The sequence below is a fragment of the Staurois parvus genome, unplaced genomic scaffold (genome assembly GCF_062004578.1).
Source record: "Staurois parvus isolate SC_StPar_1 unplaced genomic scaffold, SC_StPar_1.0 ptg000088l, whole genome shotgun sequence".
In the NCBI taxonomy this organism is placed as follows: Eukaryota; Metazoa; Chordata; class Amphibia; order Anura; family Ranidae; genus Staurois; species Staurois parvus.
This window is the reverse complement of record NW_028317884.1, coordinates 3,028,209-3,049,551: the sequence shown is the minus strand read 5'-3', so window position 1 is coordinate 3,049,551 and position 21,343 is coordinate 3,028,209. Positions and strand designations below refer to the sequence as shown.

The window sequence follows — 21,343 nt, the reverse complement described above, 5'->3', positions numbered from 1 at the left end:
CAGCACACATTATACATAGTTAGGCACACGTTTAACCCCTTGATCACCCTAGATATTACCCCTTCCCAGATAGTGTCATTAGTACAGTGTACAATATTGCTGTATTAATGTCACTGGTGATGTCAGTTCCCTTCAGTATCAGTTATTAGATTGCCGTATCACAGTTCCATTAGAAAGTCGCTGTTTATCAAATCCTCCGGAGCTCAGGTGGTTAATTTTGTGCATACACAACATAAATTCTAGCTCTCGGAATAGAATTTTAACCTTCAAGTTTACATTTTACACACGTAAAATACTGACCAGCAACTCCAGATTTCTGTATTTTTTTTTTCTTGCTCGTTTATATGCAGCACGTTTACACACCTGTGTACAGGTGTATTGAAAACAGAGCTGCATTTAGGTATACAGGCATTTTATTTTTATTTTTTTCACTTCTCTGATAGCACTATGTTTTTAGGCAGCAGTGTGCACCTTAAAGCAGAACTAAAGGTATACAGTGGGGCAAAAAAGTATTTAGTCAGCCACCAATTGTGCAAGTTCTCCCACTTAAAAAGATGAGAAAGGCCTGTAATTGGCATCATAGGTAGACCTCAACTATGAGAGATCAAAATGAGAAAAACAATCCAGACAATCACATTGGCTGATTTGGAAAGAATTTATTTGCAAATTATGGTGGAAAATAAGTATTTGGTCAATATCAAAAGTTCATCTCAATACTTTGTTATTTACCCTTTGTTGGCAATGACAGAGGTCAAATGTTTCCTGTAAGTCTTCACAAGGTTGGCACACACTGTTGCTGGTATGTTGGCCCATTCCTCCATGCAGATCTCCTCTAGAGCAGTGATGTTTTGGGGCTGTCGCTGGGCAACACGGACTTTCAACTCCCTCCAAAGGTTTTCTATGGGGTATGGCAAGGCCACTCCAGGACCTTGAAATGCTTCTTACGAAGCCACTCCTTTGTTGCCCGGGCGGTATGTTTGGGATCACTGTCATGTTGGAAGACCCAGCCACGTTTCATCTTCAATGTCCTTGCTGATGGAAGGAGGTTTGCACTCAAAATCTCACGATACATGGCCCCATTCATTCTGTCCTGTATGTGGATCAGTCGTCCTGGTCCCTTTGCGGAGAAACAGCCCCAAAGCATGATGTTGCCACCCCCATGCTTCACAGTAGGTATGGTGTTCTTTGGATGCAACTTGGCATTCTCTCTCCTCCAAACACAACGAGTTCTATTTTGGTTTCATCTGACCATATAACATTCTCCCAATCCTCTCCTGGATCATTCAAATGCTCTCTAGCAAACTTCAGATGGGCCCGGACATGTACTGGCTTAAGCAGGGGGACACGTCTGGCACTGCAGGATCTGAGTCCCTGGCGGCGTAGTGTGTTACTGATGGTAGCCTTTGTTACGTTTGTCCCAGCTCTCTGCAGGTCATTCACTAGGTCCCCGTGTGCTGGGATTTTTGCTCACTGTTCTTGTGATCATTTTGACCCCACGGGGTGAGATCTTGCGTGAAGCCCCAGATTGAGGGAGATTATCAGAGGTCTTGTATGTCTTCCATTTTCTAATTATTGCTCCCACAGTTGATTTTTTCACACCAAGCTGCTTGCCTATTGCAGATTTAGTCTTCCCAGCCAACAATTTTGTTTCTGGTGTCCTTCGACAGCTCCTTGATCTTCACCATAGTGGAGTTTGGAGTGTGACTGTTTGAGGTTGTGGACAGGTGTCTTTTATACTGATAACAAGTTCAAACAGGTGCCATTGATACAGGTAATGAGTGCAGGACAGAGGAGCCTCTTAAAGAAGGTAAAGGTCTGTGAGAGCCAGAAATCTTGCTTGGTTGTAGGTGACCAAATACTTATTTTCCACCATAATTTGTAAATAAATTCTTTCCAAATCAGCCAATGTGATTGTCTGGATTTTTTTTCTCATTTTGTCTCTCATAGTTGAGGTCTACCTATGATGCCAATTACAGGCCTCTCTCATCTTTTTAAGTGGGAGAACTTGCACAATTGGTGGCTGACTAAATACTTTTTTGCCCCACTGTACATACTTAGTTCCAATGGTGTGACACCCATGAGGTTCCTCACCAATATTTGCATCTGCTTCGTGACTTCTTCTGGGTGCCAGCCATTCTGCAGAGGATTAGGGCAGGTTAGTGTACTGTGCATTTTTCTTCTGCAGTAAAGGCTCTGACTTTTGGCAGTTTTTTTTAGAAATGTAACTTTAATTCCGATTTAAGCATTGATAAACTGAAATAAAATACATTTTTGTATTTGGGGTATATTATTACTTTAACACTGACCTTGTCTCGGGTTGCCAGTGATTCCCCAGGAAAACCCAGGATAGAGATTAGTAAAAGCTGACTATGCGGATTCTACCATGCCCATAAACAGCTGTTTGGTCTAAAATCTGCCAGATCATGTAGAAATTGAGTGGCCCATGCTGGCCATAACCAGATTGAACTTTGGCTGGTTCAGCAGGGAATAGCTGAATTTAGTTCAGTGGGTGGTTGCCCATATCCAAGTTGATTGTTGGAACAAGATAAAGTTGAAAAACTTTTGTCGAGCAGCGGCTGCAGCCAGTCGATGTATTTCAATAGCACCAGGTCCTGCTGTCAGAATGAAATGTTGCTTGTATGGATTGAGGAATCTGGCCAATATAAAGCTGAATTTTGATCTGCTTTTATTTTTCCTTTCTTGGTTCCTTCCTTACTACCTCATCAACTTGTAATGCCATCGCTAGGTCTCTGTGCTTCTCTCTGGAGTGCAGGCAGATCATGGCTGGCTGCAGGAGGCCAGCACAGTGCTGTACATAGCTTTCTGAAAACATCATGGCACTCTGCCTCTGTGCTCCTCTCGAGCCCTCAACCCCAATGCAAGCAGTGGGCTAGCTCTTGAGAGAAGTTATGCAAATACCAAAATGCCTTTATGGGGGTAGATGTCAGTCTGGATGAGTGGGTGTTCCTAGGCAGGTTGCATTTTCATGTGGACTGCCCACTTGTAAAGCTGAGCATCTGTGGTTTAAAGAACTGATATTCAATGAATGAAAGGGGTGGGCTAGGGACAGTAAGGTTGAGGAGGAAAGAGCTAGATGACACTGGATGTTTTCCTGCCAGGAAATTAGGCAGGCTCTATCTGATTTGCTGCAGCTTCTCATGCATGTTGTGAGAAGCCCACAGTGTATAATGAAATTACAGTAATTTCATAAATAATTTCTAAACCTCCTCTGTGGGTCAGCTCCCGTGGCTTTCAATACCATTTCTTTACTGATGACAACCAAATATGTCATCTACCGTTCAGCTCAGCCCATCACACGCCTCACTAATTTACTAACAGACATAAGTGTGGATGTCACACAACTTCCGCAAGCTCAATCTATCCAAAAATCGAGCTCCTAACTCACACCCACACCCCTTCCCCTGGCCTCTCTGTCAAGATCAATGGCACAACCATCATTCCGGCCCCACATGCCAGGGTGTTAGGTGTAATCCTAATTTCTGACCCCAGTTTCCAATCACTTTCCAGATCTTATTGATGCCCTCAATTGAACACAGTAATGCGTAATCCAGTGCCGCAGTCTGCATGGGCCTGAAACGTGAGCCTTAACCCAGTCCTTAAGATGAATCCTCCACATTGGGGATTAACCAGTGTAACCTTACTCCTAACACTGTTAACTACTCCTATTCTGGGTCCTTACTGAAGGAGAAAATGCATTCGTGGGAAGTATTTAGAATATGGTGCAGGGGCCTGGGAAGGGGGGGGGGAGGTTGCTGCTGTCCTTATTACAAGTGAGTGATTGACTGTCTGTTCAAATGACAAAAAGCTGCACATTCCTCCAAGTCTATTCTGCCACTGATTTGGTTTTCTGTTGTATTCAGTTTAAAGAAGTATGTGCTTGTATTCAGGCAATAAGTTTCAATACATTTTGCACTTTAAGGAATATTTGTGATTTTGCAAATAAAGAAACTTCTAAAATTTTGTAGGCTTGAAGTCTAAGTTTACCTTTTGAATAAAATTGATTATGCAGTCACTGGGCCTAAGTAGGTTTAAATACTGCAGCTTTGAAAAATGTTGCATAGCCTCCCTGGCGGTATTCCCGAGTGTAGCTCGGGGTAAAGTTTCAGTACCACAAGCGGTATCCCTGAGCTACACTCGAGCTTACCATGCGGCGCTGCTCCGTGATCCCTCGATCACTTACCTTGTCCTGCGCTCCCGCGATGTCCCTCCTGCAGTGTCCCCTGTAATGTAATCCGACGGATGCCGGCATCTGTCATCTGGGTTTCGTTCCCTGCAAGCATCGGGACGTACGGGGACGGAACGTCAGGAAATTTGAAAATGACAAAAAGTGACATTCACTAATACACTAAAATCACATTGTAAAACATTACTGTATCAAAGCATTTCACATACATTTTGTCCCTAGTGCTTTGTCCTGTGCCCTGCCTGCATTTTTACTGTTCTTTCTGCCTGGAAACTGAGAAATGTCCATAGCGTCCAAAAAGCGTCCCATTAGGTCAAAAGCGGTTTTAGACCAGCTAGAGAACAGCGATAGTAAATTAGAACTACTTGCAGAATTGAGTGATAATGATTTGTGGGGAAATTCGGCATCAGACACTGAAAACGATTCTGCGACTTTGCTCAGTGATGTGCGAACTTGGCGCTATATTTAAAATTTCAGTGTTTTTGGGTTGATTATATTATTGAATTAAATTTATTATATTATTTTTTATGATTATTAAATTATGATTTTGTGTTTCAAGTTTTATCCTACCCGGGATGTTTACTAGACTCTTGTTCGTACAGATTTCAATGAGTTATTCCTAAAAATTACAGGCCTACAATAAAAAAAGAATACATATTGCCATGCAAAAAAATGTACCGCTTTGAGCACAGAAATATGGACATAATCAGACCGCCAGGGAGGTTAATGTAATTTTCATACTTGGAGGCCAGTTGCAGAATCCCTGAAGCCTGGCTGAAAAACTCCCATTGTTGCTATTCCCCTGTCCTGGCTAGTAGTGAAAACATGCTATACGCTGATCTCAAGCCCTCATCATTGGAGTGGGTGTTCCTGCATAATGTGCACATGCGCAGTGCGCTCTCTCTCCGTCATTGCAGCAGTGCTGAGCTCAGCTTTTAAAGTGGTTCTAAAGTCTTGAGGTTTTTTTACCTTCATGCATTCTATGCATGAAGGTAAAATACCTGCATGCAGCAGCTCCCCCAGCCCCCTCAATACTTACCTGAAACCCATTGTGATCCAGCAATGTTAATGACAGCCTCGGCTGTCCCGGGTCTCTGCCTGCTCATTGGCTGAGACCGCAAGTGCCATTGGCGCCCTCTGCTGTCAATCACAGTCAGCCAATGAGGAGAAAGACAGGGTGGGGGACAAGCTGCAGCATCGTGTAAATGGACACACAGAGCGGCCGGGGCCTCCATAGTGAGCTGTTTGCTGTGGGGGCACCTGACAGAAGGGAGGGGCCAGGAGAGCCTGCAGGGGACTGAAGAAGAGAAGGATCCAGGTTTCTCTGTGCAATACCACTGCACACAGTAGGTAAGTATAGCATGTTTGTTATTTTACAAAAAAAGAAATAAAATGAACCTTTAGAATTGCTTTTAAAGTATGTTAATTAAATTTTAAAATAACATTTTCTTATACCTTTTGAGAAGTCCCAAGTGAATCTCATCATTTTGAAATCTACAAAATATGTAATGTATGTATGGAATAAAACATGCAGGAGTTCTGATTTGTTGCATGCTTGTTCTGGGCCAGTTTGTCATATTACTTTAGCCTGACAACCAGGCAATAAAGCATTTTACTAACGCATGTCAGCTGTGTGTCTGTAAGTACAGCAGGATGTTACAGTGCAAAGATGGCTATAGACAAGTCATTGTAGTGCAGCAGGCTTATTGACAGATCTGACTTTACAGTCAATGGTCAAATCTGAAAGCTCTGGACATCTGGTGTCCAAGCTTATCTTCCACAGTGTGGGGGAGGAGATGGAGCAGAAACTGTAAAACGATGACTACATTATGACACTACGGTCTGATTTTCTCCTGTCCTTTAGCATCCTTTAGTCAGATCTCTAGTTTTAGGTCATTGTACGTTATTTGGAGATTAGGTCAAGGACTGGTTAAAGCAGAAGTTGCAGCATTGTCCCTGCTTATACTGCCCATCCTAGTATGATTCTGTCTGTTAAGCCAGTCAGCAGTTCACAGCCAGACATTGGCTACCACTAATCGGAAGGGAGGATTTCTGCATCAAAGAACAGTGTAAGCCTGTGGCTGGATGAGATGTTGGATACTCTCTCTGTTCATCATTCACTGGTTGGGGGGATGCATGCTGTGTGGTTAAAATAGGCCCTCTATTTGAATCAGTTTTTGCATGTCCACTTTATAGCTGAACTGCAGGCATAATATGCTCCTCCACACTCAACCAAATTAAAGTGGCTTTAAAGGCAGAAGGTCTTACCTTAATGCATTCTCTGCAGTGAGCTAAAAAACCTGTGTTCCTTTATACTTACGTGAACCTGATCTCAGTCCAGTGCTGTGCTCGAGAGCAGTAGCTCTCCTCTCTCTCACTTCAGTGGGCATGGAGGCAGCAGAGAAATCTATAGCTTTAGTGAGCTCCGTTACCTGTAATGAAGGCTGTCCCATGGTATAGAGGCAGCCAGATCCTGTAGAAATCTTCAGTGCAGGGTTGCCCCGTCCACTTCATTTACCTTAATGTCCGCTCTGGGGGGGGCGGCAAATAGCTTCCACCCTCTGGCTGTTGCATCAAGTACAGTGCACAGGGCCTATTACCTTGCATTGTACATAAGGACAAGAGGGCCCACATTGTGGAACGTCAAAAGAGAAGAGGGCCAGGGGAGTGAGGAAAAGGGTAAGTGTTAAAACCTTTTCCTCTTCTAGTATAGATACGAATATTAAAGGAAGCATGCCTACAATTTCTCTGGTGCAAAAAAGGGGAACTTACACTAAAGCTGTAGTACAAGATTAAAGTGACACTAAAACGATGTTTAAAAAAAAAAAACAATAACAAAGATGTTATTCTTACATTGTGCAGTGGTTTTTGCCCTGATCCTCTGCTTTTCTGGTTCCCGATAGCGCTCCTGGTTTCTCTCCTTCAAGCAGTGCACCCCAGGGAAAGTTGATTGCCCTGGGGGTAGCGCTACATGCTCGTCCCCGAGTCAATGCTCTGTGCGTCCATAAGACACATAGAGCTGCAGCTTGGCCTTGTCCCCCTGCTCTCTCCTCATTCGTTCACTGGCTGTGATTGACAATGGGCTCCCGTTTCTGTCTCAGCCAATGAGGAGGAAGAGTCCCTGTTGAGAGAGGGATTGTTGAGGGGGCTCTACACACAGAAGTTTTTTTTACCTTCATGCATGGAATACATGAAGGTAAAACCTTGAGCCTTTAGAACAACAGATATTGGACATATATAAGTACAAGGTATACCGTAATTAAAACAGTATAGCACATCAGTATGATCTATCTAAATTGATAATATATGAGTTGGCATACCAGAGAGTATAGATATTGACCAAAAGTCGGGCAGCTTAACATGTCAGAGACTGACTTTTGGGGGTGCCCAGGCCCCTTTCCCAAGGTGGACTTACTTGCTGAATCACAGGTTTAAATAGGCCATTACCTCCCTCAGGCCTGCCTTTGATCCACCATTTCTGGTGAAGTGATGTCGTTCTGTAAAAATCATGGTGCCATGGTACTTCACTTTTTCTCTGTCCCTTGAGATAGTCATAACGTTTATGGGAGATGTACAAATATTTTTAGTATAAAAGGCAGACTGGTATTGTGGACTGTTTACTATTAAAAGAAATAAACTTGTATGTCTATTGTAGACATTCTACACTTTACTGATTAACCAAAGAATATTTCTTCTGTTTTTTTTTTCTCCAAGGAAATTGCTGCTTGTTGTATATATTTTCTAGTAGTTTTTATATCAGTGTCTTTACCTGTGCCCTTGCTTTTAGCAGTGATATGATTAATGGGTGCCTTGGAGATCTCTGTCCTGATTTTCCAGTCACTGTATTATTTGTGTTCACATGTGTGTTACAACACAAACAAGTAAGAAGAACTCGATGACATGGAGCAGCGTGACTTTCACCTGCTGTCATCAAAACATGCAGTGGCATCATGTTATATGCTTGCTCATGTTTTCCAGTACAGATTTCTATTGCACTCTCTCATACTTTTCCACTTGTCCATGCCCTCTACCTCTTTGTAATTCCTCCCTTTTTTCTCCTTTTGACCCTGAGTCTTGGCTGCTCTCCCTTAGCCGGCTGTCTGTGTTTGTCTCATACAGGCTGGCACTTCTGCCCAGAAGGAGGAGGAGGATGAGGTGGTGAGCAGATGCCCGGTGAGAGGAGTCCCACGCCCCCAAACTCTGACCAACAAGTCATGCCTGTACCAGGACGGGCTCGTATAATACTGGACTGGAGAATGGACTTTGAATGTGGGCACCACGGTTAAGGACTGGATTGGACATGTTCAGTGGGCATTACAGATGAGAGCAAACTTTCTCAATGATTTCAAGAAAGGAAAGACTTGAACACCGGCATTACAAACACGCACACCAAAAGTCTGTGCTAGGTTGGGCCAAGAGGCTATAGACATCTGCCATTCATACATATGTGGAAAGGTCACTGCCATCAGAAGACGTTAAAGTTCAGACCATTTGATTATCCTGCTGTCACACCAACAGAATCTGAACCCCTCTTGTCTGCTAAAGTCAAAATATTAGTTGTTCGTGGATATTGCCGTATGGCTATGTTATAGCCCCTCTACATTTGCTTTCTTTTCTGAAGATGTTACAAAGCCATTGACCAACAAAGTCCTGTTCTTTGACCTTATTTATATTTTTGTCTACTCCCTTGGCAAACCCTGTTGGTTACATCCAGTTTTTTCTTCTCCCACACCATGAGCTCCCTGTTGCCTTTTGACAGCGTGCTATGTAATCTCCTGGGCCTGTCTGTTACACTCTGGTTCACCCTTCTCCTGGTTTTCATTATCGTACCTGCTATCTTTGGGGTTTCATTTGGCATCCGCCGGTTGTACATGAAAACCTTGCTCCGAATTTTCACGGTAAGTCACCTTGTGTTGATTTTTTTTATGTTAAATTGTGACTAAATCCAGGACCCTGCATTGACTATATCTGGTCCCCACAGTACACCGAACATAGAAATGCAATTATTTTAGTAAATATAGACTACTAAATGCCTTTTCCCATCAGCAGTTAGAGCAGTCTTGTGACTTCTATCATTGTCTAGTAGAGCACTGGTTAAAGCTTGTAGAAGTTATTTGCCCCTGATTGTCCTATCAGGCTTCATATCCCCTGACCTTTTGTTTGGGCAGCGCTGATTGGCCCTGTGTTGATCGCATGCACTCTCCCAAGAAGAAAAAAAAAACCCCTTTAGCAATACACACCAAACTGAGCATGTGCTGCTTGCCCCCAAGGCCCTGTGCTATCAGCAGATGGATTGAGGACAGTAGAAGGGGAGGATCAGAGAAGATGGGATCAAACCGCCTTTTTACATAATGCAGAAGATTAACTCCTTAGGTTCCACAGTGACTATAACAGGCATGCTTTACTGCATATACAGACTGATTTTACTGTTGTGGGTTTAGTAACACTTGAAGGAGGGAGCGCAGTCTGTAGTGTCTCAGCTGTGAAGCTTTTTTTTTTCCAGTTTGCAGCTAACGTGAAGCTTCATTAAAACAAAGAGCCTCAAGCTATCTACAGCTGATCTGTGTAACAGCTTCCAGTGCTGCGATGAAAACAATCTGCTTAGCATTAATTTCCACGTACACCTAGTCATGCACTAGCTAGATGAGTTACCATATTTTCCTGCACCTAGGGAACATCACTCACCGCTTTTTGAGGGTTGTCTATCTTTGCCTTAGTCCTCATGCACACTGGATGTTTTGATAACACTGGTAACATTAGCTGTGTAAAGTCACGTTAAAAATGTAAGTTTAGTGTTTTTGCATTAGCATTTAGCGGCGTTTCCCTCGTTTTGTGGTTTTTAGCGGGTTTTTTACCAGCAAAAAAAATTTCGTTTTGGTCAGATAAAGTCCAAAAACGCTGGTTTGCTGCGTTTTACCGCGTTTTTCAGCTGGGGGGTTTACTAGCTGTAGAAAAAAAATGTCAAAAGCCAAATGGCAACTGTAAAACCGTCCAGTGTGCATGAGGACTTGGGGACAGAGCATATAGGCAGCAGCAGACAGGTTATTAAACTGTTAAATTTAAATTAAATTATTAAATTCATTGTGTAAAAAAGCCATAAATGTATATTGTGTGTATTAATATGCTCTTATTTCTTTTTCACAGTGAAAATGGGCATATGGAGATATATTTATTAAAGCAGGGCTTCACAAATTTGTTTTGGATTTAGGAGCCAGATAAAGTTAGGAGCCAGTATTTTTTTTCACGTTAGCTTGGGTTGTCAGCATTCAAGACTTCAAGCAATGCAATTTGCCGCTCGACAATCATGGGCAAAACTGCACTACATTTTAGGTGCCATTGAAAATGACACCCAAACTTGCTTTTTGCAATCGCAGCGATCCAAAAATGCCCAGGTGTGAATGGAGCTGTCGTGGTTCACACTTACGCAATTCTGGATTCATTTTAAAACTCACAGATTCGCATGACAGACTAGATATTATATGTTCTTATTGAGGTGGTTCACACAAATGCGACCCACACGCATTGTGTTTTGAGTGCCATTATGAAAAGGGTCCTATGTGAGTATGTAGCGGTGCGTTCCAGATTCGCAAGTAATAGAGTGGCATGCATAGATAGGTGTTCACATAGAATTGCTATCGACAGGAGTTTTGGCATCAGAGTCTATGGGAGGCATTTTTTCCCATCTCTGCCTCCACATTGGCTCAGAGACTGCAGTGGGAGCCATTGGCTGTAGCTGCTGTCAGTCACAGTCAGTGAGGATGGGGCGGGGATGAGCCCCTTTCTGTGTGTCTTATGGACAAACAGAGCAGGGCTCAGGAGCAAGCACACACAAGTGTTCCCAGAACAACTGGCTTGATATGGGCAATGGGTAGGGGAAGAGCCCAGGGCGCCAGCGGGGGACCTGAGAAGAGGATGGGGGCTGCTCTGTGCAAAACCTTTGCACAGGACAGGTAAGTATAACATGTTTGTTATTTAAGAAAAAAAAATCTTCCCTAGCTCTGGAGAAGCCTGACTTCTTTAAGATTAAATCACCTCGCTTGCTTTTGGCTTTTGTAATTGTTATGCCATTTACAGTCTTCATCGCTATTTGTTTTGTCCAAATAGGCTGCCATTATTGCTGATTTGCTGGTCCAGTGGCTTTAGTCAATTTTAGTGACTAGCCTGGAAAGCTAGTCACACAGATAAGGAATCAGAATACTTGTCTGTGGATCAGTGACCCGTAAAATATTGAAGTCACTGAGTTAGCATAATAACCAGGTAAATAGTATTTTCTGCAGGTCGTCAGCATCGCCATAAAGAACACTGAATTATCTGTAGATGTGTTAAAATTAAAAGTGCACCCGTGAAAAGACAACACTTATTTTCAGAATTTCTGGGTGCATGAGATTCCTGCTTCCCTTCATCCTTTTTGGTTCCTCCTTTTACTGGGGAAGGTAATTTGAAGATCCCTGAGGCAGCTTTGTTCCGCAACAGAGCATATTCAGTGACTGGACACTAGGATAGATATTTTATTCATTTTTTTTCCCAGTTACACTGTCACTTTAAATGCAATCTCTAGGTATGATTTGTATTGTATAGTTAGGTTGTTCCAGCTTGGACCAATGTAAGTATGCATATCTCATACCTGAGCGACTGCTGTGGAAGCTGCAAATCACTGTAGTAGTCTGATCCTCTGCCAAGCAGCTTTTCTTCTGTATAGTAGCCACTTGGGGTTGGTTGCTGGCACTACTGCCCTTTACCTGCTGGGCAGTGCCACTCAGCACAGGACCATGGAGATTGCTGCTATCACTGTAGTAGTGCTAAGTACTACAGTGACTTGCAGCTTCCACAGCGTTTTGCTCAGGTATAATCTATGCATTCTGACATTGGTCCAAGCTGCAATGCAAATACCAAGTCCTCATGCACACTGGATGTTTTTACAGCTGCTGTTTTTGGCTTTTGACATTTTTCTAGAGCTAGCAAATCCCCCAGCATGTTATCCTATGTATCCATGCACACATAGACTGTAATCAACATTTTTTAGCTGGAAAAAAACCCCAGGACTAGTGGGTTTCTAGAGCAGTCTTTTTAGCTGTAAAAATGTTCTAACTCTGAAAAACGCAGCAAACCAGCGTGGTTTTTTTTTTTTTTTTGCACTTTTTTTGACCCCAAAAATTTTTTTGAGGTTAAAAAAAAACAAAAAAATGCAAATGCGGGAAAACGCAGCTAAATGCCGCTAAACACTAATGCAAAAAACTGAAATTCACGTTTTTAACGTAGCTTTACACAGCTAACGTTACCAGCATTATCAAAATGTCCCGTGTGCATGAGGACTGAGAGTTTAGCTTTATTATTATTATACAGGATTTAAATAGTGTCAACAGTTTTCACAGCACTTTACAATATAAATGGAGACAGTACAATAACAATACAATTCAATAGGAACATTTTGTTTTCTATAAGAATGTTGTATCAAAAATATTTTTTTATGTCTTTGGGCCTGTAGCAATTTTCAGACATTCCACGTTTTAGAATGAGAAGCATTACTGATGATATCCCTTCCAGGAGTGCATGTGTTGCCAAACCAGTTGATCCGGGATGCTTCACAGTTTAATTGTACAGTACTTTAAGCAGAGCTAAACCCACTGGTTCAACTGTTTCCTATAACTTTATATTTAAGGCATGCCTCGAATGATAACTGTTAGGCCTCATGCACACAGGACATTTTAAATACACTCCTCTTGGCAGCAGCGTTTTGGCATAAAACTGCTTTTACAAGCGTTTAGGCCCATTTTCAAACATCAAGCACTTGAGCGTTAATTCATTTCATTGGCCAGAATAATAATTTATTCTGGCCATTGAAATGAATTAACACCCAAGTGCTAAACGCATCTAGCGTTTTTAGGTGCATTTACACCCGTCAAGCAATTTTTCTGCCAATATGCTGCTGCTCTTGGATGCACTGGCCCTGGGTTTTTTTCCTGCTGGTAAATGCTCCTACTACTAAAAACCTCTAAAAGTCTGTGTGCATGGACACATAGCATAACATGGAGTACTGTTCTGGAAGCAGTAAAAAATAAAACGCCTGGCGCCCCTAAAAGTTGGTGCAAAAACGCCCTGTGTGAATAAGGCCTTACAGTTACTAGTGTTGGCTTGGAACTTTACCCATAAAAACTTGATAAAAAATAATGTTGTTTACCAGGGAACATGCATTCCACACTAAACACTTAAGAACTGACCAACAGCAGCTTTACTGCTACAGGGCAGCCCTCCTGTGCAAAATCAGGTGTTTATATACGTGATTTAGCACATCTGCCACAGGGGGCTCACACGCCACCGTTTCGCTTCAGCTGTGAACACTCACAACAGAAGCCAATCTGTGGGCAGGAGAAAGAATAGAGCTCTGCCTTTGTAAACAATGCAGAGCTCCGTTCTGACAGGTGGGTGAAGTGTGTCACTGCAAAGCTGGGAACACGATCCTTCACTTCCTGTAGTAAGTACCAGCTGCTACCTAGGGTACACCAAGCACATAGCTAGGCACACATTTAACCCTTTGATTGCCCTAGATGTTAGCCCCTTCCCAATCAGTGTCATATTAGTACAGTTATCAGTGCATATTTTTAGCACTGATCAATGTGTTGGTGTCACTGGTTCCCAGTTGGTTGGTGTAAAAATATCTTCCGCAATATCGCAGTCCCGCTATGAGTTGCTGATCGCTGCCATTACCAGTATAAATAAACAATTTCTGTATAAATAAAAAACTAATCAACATACACTTGTTGGGATTTTTTTTTACCAAAAATATGTAGCAGAATACATTTTGGCCTACATTTATGAAGAAATTTAGATTTTATTTTTCATTGGATACGTTTTATAGTAGAAAATAAAAAATATTGCGTTTTTTTTTTTTTCTTTCAAAATTGTGTTTTTGTTTATAATTTAAAACCACAGAGGTGATCAAATACCACCAAAAGAGAGGTCTATTTGTGGAGAAAAAAGGACCTAAATTTAATTTATGTAAAGCATTGCATGACCGTGCAATTGTTAAAATAACGCAGCGCCGTATCACAGAAAATTGCCTGGTCAGGGGGGGGGGGGGGGGGGTAAATCTTCCGGAGGGCAAGTGGTTCTCCCTTTTGGCTGCCCTTCTCCACACAACAATCAAATTATTCTTCCTTGCAACCAAAGCAGCAGTTTCAAAGCCTTCATATTCCCTCACTTCCTGTTCTTATGACACCCATACAAAATGATTGTCACTGGGACAGGACGGCACAGATGGCAGTATCAACATTGAAGTTCTAGCCATTCCCCACTGTACTTTTCATTTATGTTTCTGTAGGAGACATTTTCCTGTCCTGACAGGAAGTAAATTCTTCCCTACAGGGAAACTGAGAGCAACAAAAACAAGACATGTGGCCCTGACATACTTTCCTTTCCACTCCTGGAGGCGAAGAAAAGCCTGTGTAAGGTGTGAACTGCTGGAGTCCTAGCTTACACAGGGCTGTGGGCTGCTCATGTGACCTCCCAGAATAGCTCAGCACTTTCACATGTCCCACCATACCTGGATGTACCAGGTATTTGCTTTGGCTCTTGGCGTTAAACAAAGCAGTGGGGTAAGTGTAAGGTAGATATATACTGGGAGTCTCAGGAATAAAGTACCTGTTGGCACTAATGAGCATTGCAGTAATATGCTGTGATACATTACAGTAGCATGTTCTTTTTGAATGAGCCCCAACAGAGGAGACATTACTTCTGCCCTATGTTTATTTTTTCACTGCAGCGCACCACAAAGCGCTTTGTAGCGCAGGTGTGTCCTGTAGATGCGTAGGAATGCTGTTGACATTGTTTGGCACTGTTACAAACCACACTGTGCTTCAAGCATTGCCACAGTGCAGTGGTGTACCCTAAAGCAAACCTGCTGCTTTGCCCTGAATAGGAAAAACACAGATTTGCTTTAAAGAGGACGCTGACCCTATACAGGTTGATTAAGGTAAAAACTGCTAAGAAATCCTAGTACTTTTACAAACAAATCCCTGCAAGTTTGAATGCCATTCATGTTTTTTTTTTTCTGTGCTATTAGCCTTTGAAGCTGCCATCTGTTTGCAGTGACACCAAGTTCCCCATGATGTCACTCACATCCCCCACCCCCCATCCTCTGTCTTTGATCTGTTCTGTGGGAGTAGGTAAAAAGACACAATAGCAGAGCTGTGCAAGATCTCCTAAATGAGGCTGTAAGGTTACACCCTCATGTGGAAGCTTGTGCACAGTTCTTTTAAAGTCCATCTTTTGCAAAAAAAAATTATAATAATGTACATATATTTTCAGAAAAAAATGTGCATTTATTATTATTTTTTTTTTGCAAATTAGTCTGCAAAGCATTGTCAGGATCCCTCAGGGTCTTCTTCCAGTTTTATGTCCCTGCTGAGGTATGCTCTTGGAGAGCTGGAGGAAGTGTCAGTAGACTACAAGTCTGCCTACTACAGTAGCAGAGGAACTCTTCACAGCCTTGCTGGGTTCAAATGTGACAGCTCCTGTGAGGAGAACAGCCACGCACTATTGGAGGTGGGGCCTTTGGGAAGGGGCAGTGTCCACTAGTCACCATGTTATATGTTGCACCCCAAACCTGGGTGTGACCTGGTTTTAAATGTGGAGTTCGCTTCTAAAGCAGGCCATACACTTAGCCATTTTCTTTCTTGCAGTTTGCAGGAAAGAAAATTGCTCGCTTCCTCCATCAACACATTCTTTGTTGATGGAGGAATCCCTCCCGGCTTTTGTATTCTGACAATGGGAGGTTTCCCAGCTGTCAGAATATAATAATCACTGCTTGTGATTATAGCCACCGGCAGTGTTCAAACAAAAAAAAAAAAACCAGACCGGCTGGTTTTACTGATGTCCTTCAATAGGTCTACTTCAGTACAACCAGCCTGCACATACATAAATCGAAATTCGGCCTGGTATCTGCTGAATTGGCTGGTTTTTTTTTGGGGGGGGGGGGGTTTACCCATCTATGGTCGGCTTACGTTAGAGGATTTCTTATCTTGATCACTCATCCTTTCACAATTGTTAGTGTTACTACCTAGAATTAAATGAAATTTACACAGTAGTTCACATTGCAAAGGGAAAAAAAGTTTTGCAAATAATTCGCAATTATATATTAGGAAATTTGAAAAGTCTTAAATGTGCATGTATTCGCCTTTGGAACCCATAAATAAGCGCTTCTATAGTTAGTTGGAGTTGTTCTGTGTGCAATTTAAAGTTGAACTCCAGGATAAGCAAATATTGTCTAACAGGGGTATGTGCATTCTTACTAGATTATTTGTGTATTTCTTCAAATATGCACCCGAATCTAGTGTGAACCATTGCCACTGTGTCAGAGCTTCCTATAGAACAGATCAGTCACTAAGAGTAGCTGGTCTTGTATCTGCCCCCTTCAGTAGATTTCTGCAGGCAGCCTGTAGTGGCCAGGGCCTGCTCTGACCCTCCCAAAACTCTGCTTTCTGCACCAGCTATATACAGCACACTGATGATGTCATTGCTACTTTTACAAGATAATATCGAAGTTTGCAAAGACATTTGGTACACACAAATTGGCTTTATTCTTTGTGGCTGTTGAGGAATGCATTCTGATGTTTTTTCTTTGTGTCTAGAATTTAGCCTTAAGTATCTCATGAACCCCAATTATACCACTTTTTCAAAGGCCTGAGAGTTTCTTAGTGAACATATCTCAAAAAAAAAAAAAAAAAAATAGAATAAAGATCAAGGAGCCATCAAATCCGTTGTTGTAGAAGCAACAATCAACAGTATGTTTAGAAAACAAAACTATCCCTGAACATCCTGCCCAGGGAACCATTAACTAGTTGCCGACCGCAGATAGCCGAATGACGGCTAAACTGCGGCCGGCCAGTTCTGAGTGGACGTCATATGACGTCCTCCCAGAACGCGCTCTCCTGCGCGCCCCAGGGGGCACGCACCCGGTGATCTCCGTGATCGCTGTGTCCTACGGACACAGCTGATCACGTGATGTGGTAAAAGGCCAATCATACCGGCCTTTTACCACGTGATCAGCGGTGTCCAATGACACGCTGATCACAGGGAAATGCAAGTGCCGGTTCTCGGCTGCACTTTCCTCACGCTGTCAGATCGTGAGGAAAGTACTGCCGAGAACCGGCAGTTGTCAGAGCGAGGATCGGCACCGATCATCAGGGCACTGATGATCAGTGCCCTGATGATCGGTGCCCAGCAATGCCACCCGCAAGTTCCGCCCACCTGTGCCCAGCAGTGTGCCCACTAGCTCCGCCCAGCAGTGCACCCACCTGTGCCACTCTGCAATGTCACCCACCTGTGCCCAGCAGTGCCACCCACCTGTGCCCACCAGTGCCACCCACCTGTGCCCACCCACCAGTGCCACCCACCAGTGCAGCCCAGCAGTGCTGCCAGTCAGTGCCACCAGTCAGTGCCCAGGGGTTGTGCCAGTCAGTGCCGCCAGTCAGTGCCCAGCAGTGATGCCAGTCAGTGCCGTCTATCAGTACCCATCATCAGTGTCACCTATCAGTGCTGCATATTAGTGCCGCCTATCCGTGACACCTCATTAGTGCTGTCTATCAGTGCCGCCTATCCGTGCCACCTCATTAGTACTGCCTATCAGTGCTGCCTATCAGTGCCCATCAGTGCTGCCTCATCAATGCACATCAGTGAAGGAGAAAAAATACCTGTTTGAAAAATTTTATAATAGAAACAAAGAAACTTTTTTTTTTTTTTCGAATTTTTTGCACTTTTTTAATTTATAGCGCAAAAAGTAAAGCGCCCAGTGGCGATTAAATACCACCAAAAGAAAGCTCTATTTGTGAGAAAAAAATGATAAAAATTTCATATGGGTACAATGTAGCATGACCGCGCAATTGTCAATCAAAGTGCGGCAGCGCTGAAAGCTGAAAATTGGCCTTGCGGACTATAGGTAATTCGGGGAAAACCTGACAAGCTGGTTGTACACAAGTCAATTGATAGATCTCAAAAGCTACAAAACATACGCAGATAGCAATATACAATTGTTGACTAAATAGCTTGCAGTGTATACAGTTCACCTACAGGATTTTCTCTTTGTCAAGAGTTTCACTTACAAGACCATAATCCATTTTTAAGCTAGTTTTATTGCAACCATTTTGGGATAGGAGTGACTGTGCTGAGAATGTTTGTTCCACTGAGGATGCTTAAAAACATTTGCATGGTGAATTTCTTATACATAAATCCCTTAGGCTACGTCTTAAATCGCTGCGCCTCTGAAAAGTGATCTGTGATTGGAACGCTTTTCAGAGATGGACCCCCTCACTGCCTGTTTTAACCCCATTTTTGCCAAACAAATACGCCACAGCTGCTTGCATTGCACTTGGTTACAAAGCACTTGCAATGCTTCCCCTTTATCTTGAATGGGTTGAGATCTGCTGGTTTGCGACACATCGACCACGACTTGTTATATTGCTTTTGACACAGATGCGAAGCATTGTGGCCGCAGCATATGAACATCCCTGTTTGCTGCTATTGCAGCTTAAGGAGGCTCAGTGAAGGGGGGGGGGGAGTTGATATTGAGGCTCAAATGCATTTTTTAATGCCCCGCAACCAATGGTCTAAATGCGGTCTTTGTGTCATGGCCTTTGGATTGCTAGTTTTTTTAACCTTTAACCTTTTTTATTTTTAATTCATGTATTTTCATGTACCATTTTAATATTGGCTGTGTGTATGCTTATGTCATATATTGGCGTCTTCTACAAGTTTATGCCAGTTTATATCTTGTATATTTATAATGCAGATCATTATTTCATCCATTTGTTATTTGATTTATAACATATTTGTATTTTCTGCAGTGGGCGACCTTGCGAATTGAGAGAGGCGTGAAGGAAAACAGTCATGCCCTGTACAAACCTTTAACTAATGGTATGCATATTTTAAGAACAACTTATTTTTTTAATTTTAATCATTTATTTTTATTAGGCTTCTCATTTTGCAATTTGCCAAGTTTAGACAAAAAAAATGTATAGAAATCTGTGTGTGGACTAATCCGTTTTATAAAATATGGATGAGGTTTGGTGAAATGGTGATGCTTTCATTTGATCTTCTTAGTTTTTCTTGTTGGTTTTAGGAGATTTTCATTTTTTTTTTTCTGCCAATCAGGCTAAATCTTGTGTGACTAGAATAACCCTTCATTCTGTCTAGTTTTCTGTCCTGTTCACACTATGGCATTGCGTTGCGCTACTGCCTGCTTTGCTGTGGAACAAGTTGAATGCATTCATTCTGAATATCTCTTCCACACACTTTCCGGCAGACGTGCATTGCAGAATGAATGGCGCCATAGTGTGGTAAAGCGCTTGGTAACCACAACTCCATAGTGTAAACAGGTCCTGAGTGTCTACTCTGTTGCACATGCCCTTGTCTAACCACCCTTTTTTCTAGCCAAACACCCAAAACTAGTAAGATTATGCACCTAAAACCTTCCAGTTCGTACCTACCTTTATTGTGTCTCTTGTTGCCGGTAAAAGTGCATGCTGTCTGACACATGATAAATAGTTACTAAACTCAGAACCCTGCATTCACTATGTCTGGTCTCCCACAGTACACAGAACATGGAAATGCAATTATTTTAGTAAATATAAACTGCTAAATACCTTTTCTCGTCAGCAGTTAGAGCAGTCTTGTGACTTCCATCAGTATCCAGCAGAGCACTGGTTAAAGCTTGTAGGAGGAGGTTTTTTATTTTGCTCTAGGAGGATGCAGGACCCCCGACCTCCTGTCCTGACAGTGCTGATTGGCCCTGTGCTGATCGCATACACTCTCCTTACAAAAAAAACCTCTCTAGCAATGCACACCAAAGCTTTACATGTTCAGAAAGACTCCACACGATATGTCTTATCAAGAGATAAGAGGGGGACGCTGGAAGAAGGAGAGGATCAGAGAAGTCAGGATCAAACAGCATTTTTACACAATGCAGAGGATTTTACTGTTATGGGTTTAGTAACACTTTAACTATTAGATCCTAAAATCTGTATTCGTCTGTACACCCCTGCTACTGTCCTGCTCATATCAGCTCTGCGTCCATTGAAAATGTTTTTTCTTGACCGTTTCTCCCACCATATCTTCTTGTCTCTCTATAGTTTTCTGTCTTAACTTTTCCCTGTGTCAGCAGTGCACTTCTGTTTCACACACAAGGTTATTTATTTACAGGGATTATTGCTAAAGACAGCACATCCCTAGAGAAAGGAATATATGAGATGCGAGGAAGTGGACGTTCCCACGATGGTCCAGAGTTTGAGCTGTCGGATATATTCTACTTCTGTCGGCAGGGCATGGAGAGCATCATGGACGATGAGGTGACTAAGCGCTTCTCAGCAGAGGAGCTGGAGACGTGGAATCTTCTGAGCAGAACCAACTACAACTTCCAGCATATCAGCTTACGACTCACTGTGCTATGGGGATTAGGAATGTTAGTTCGCTACACCTTTCTACTGCCACTCAGGTATACCTCAGATCATTATGACCTCATGCTTTGGTTTACAAGATGTTTATATATGTATACTACGTATCTGACTGTGTATGTGTCTCTCTCTCTTTAGGATTGCTTTGGCTATCACAGGGGTCAGCCTTCTGGTGTTTGGAACAACTGTAGTAGGATACCTACCAAATGGCTGGTTAGTGTCATCCCATGTTTGTATAATTCTGTATGATGCTCAACCTGTGTATATTTGAAAGAACACTATTAACCTCTTCAATATTGGGCGCTTTTACCCCCTTCCTGCCCAGGCCAATTTTCAGCTTTCAGTGCTGTCGCATTTTGAATGACAATTGCGCGATCATTCAACACTGTACCCAAAGTAAATTGTTGTTTTTTTGAGACAGAGCATTCTTTGGTTGGAGTTTTATCACCACTGGATTTTTTATTTTTTCCAAATAAAAAAAAAAAAAAGACAAATTTTGAAAGAAAACCTTTTTCTTTGTTTCAGTTATAAAATTTTGCAGATAAGTAATTTTTCTTCTTCACTGTTGTGCACTGCTGAGGTTGTACAATGGGCACTGATAGGCTGCACTGATTATCAGTGACCTGGTTATTAGTGCAAATGTTCTTGTCACTGGAAAGTTGGTTATCGGTCAGCGCTGTGAAAGGAAATGCTGATA

At 42.4% G+C, this 21,343-nt stretch overlaps 1 protein-coding gene across 1 annotated transcript in view; it reads left to right on the top strand.

The window, feature by feature from the left end:
* The window catches only part of GPAT4 (glycerol-3-phosphate acyltransferase 4), a 47,506-nt gene that overhangs the window by 7,414 nt on the left and 18,749 nt on the right, over positions 1 to 21,343 (top strand). The window contains exons 2-5 of the mRNA XM_089670277.1: positions 8,324 to 9,102; positions 19,042 to 19,111; positions 20,396 to 20,687; positions 20,785 to 20,859. Coding sequence (XP_089526403.1) covers positions 8,938 to 9,102; positions 19,042 to 19,111; positions 20,396 to 20,687; positions 20,785 to 20,859 — 602 coding nt within the window. The 5' untranslated portion in view covers positions 8,324 to 8,937. The remainder of the gene's footprint in view (positions 1 to 8,323; positions 9,103 to 19,041; positions 19,112 to 20,395; positions 20,688 to 20,784; positions 20,860 to 21,343) is intronic.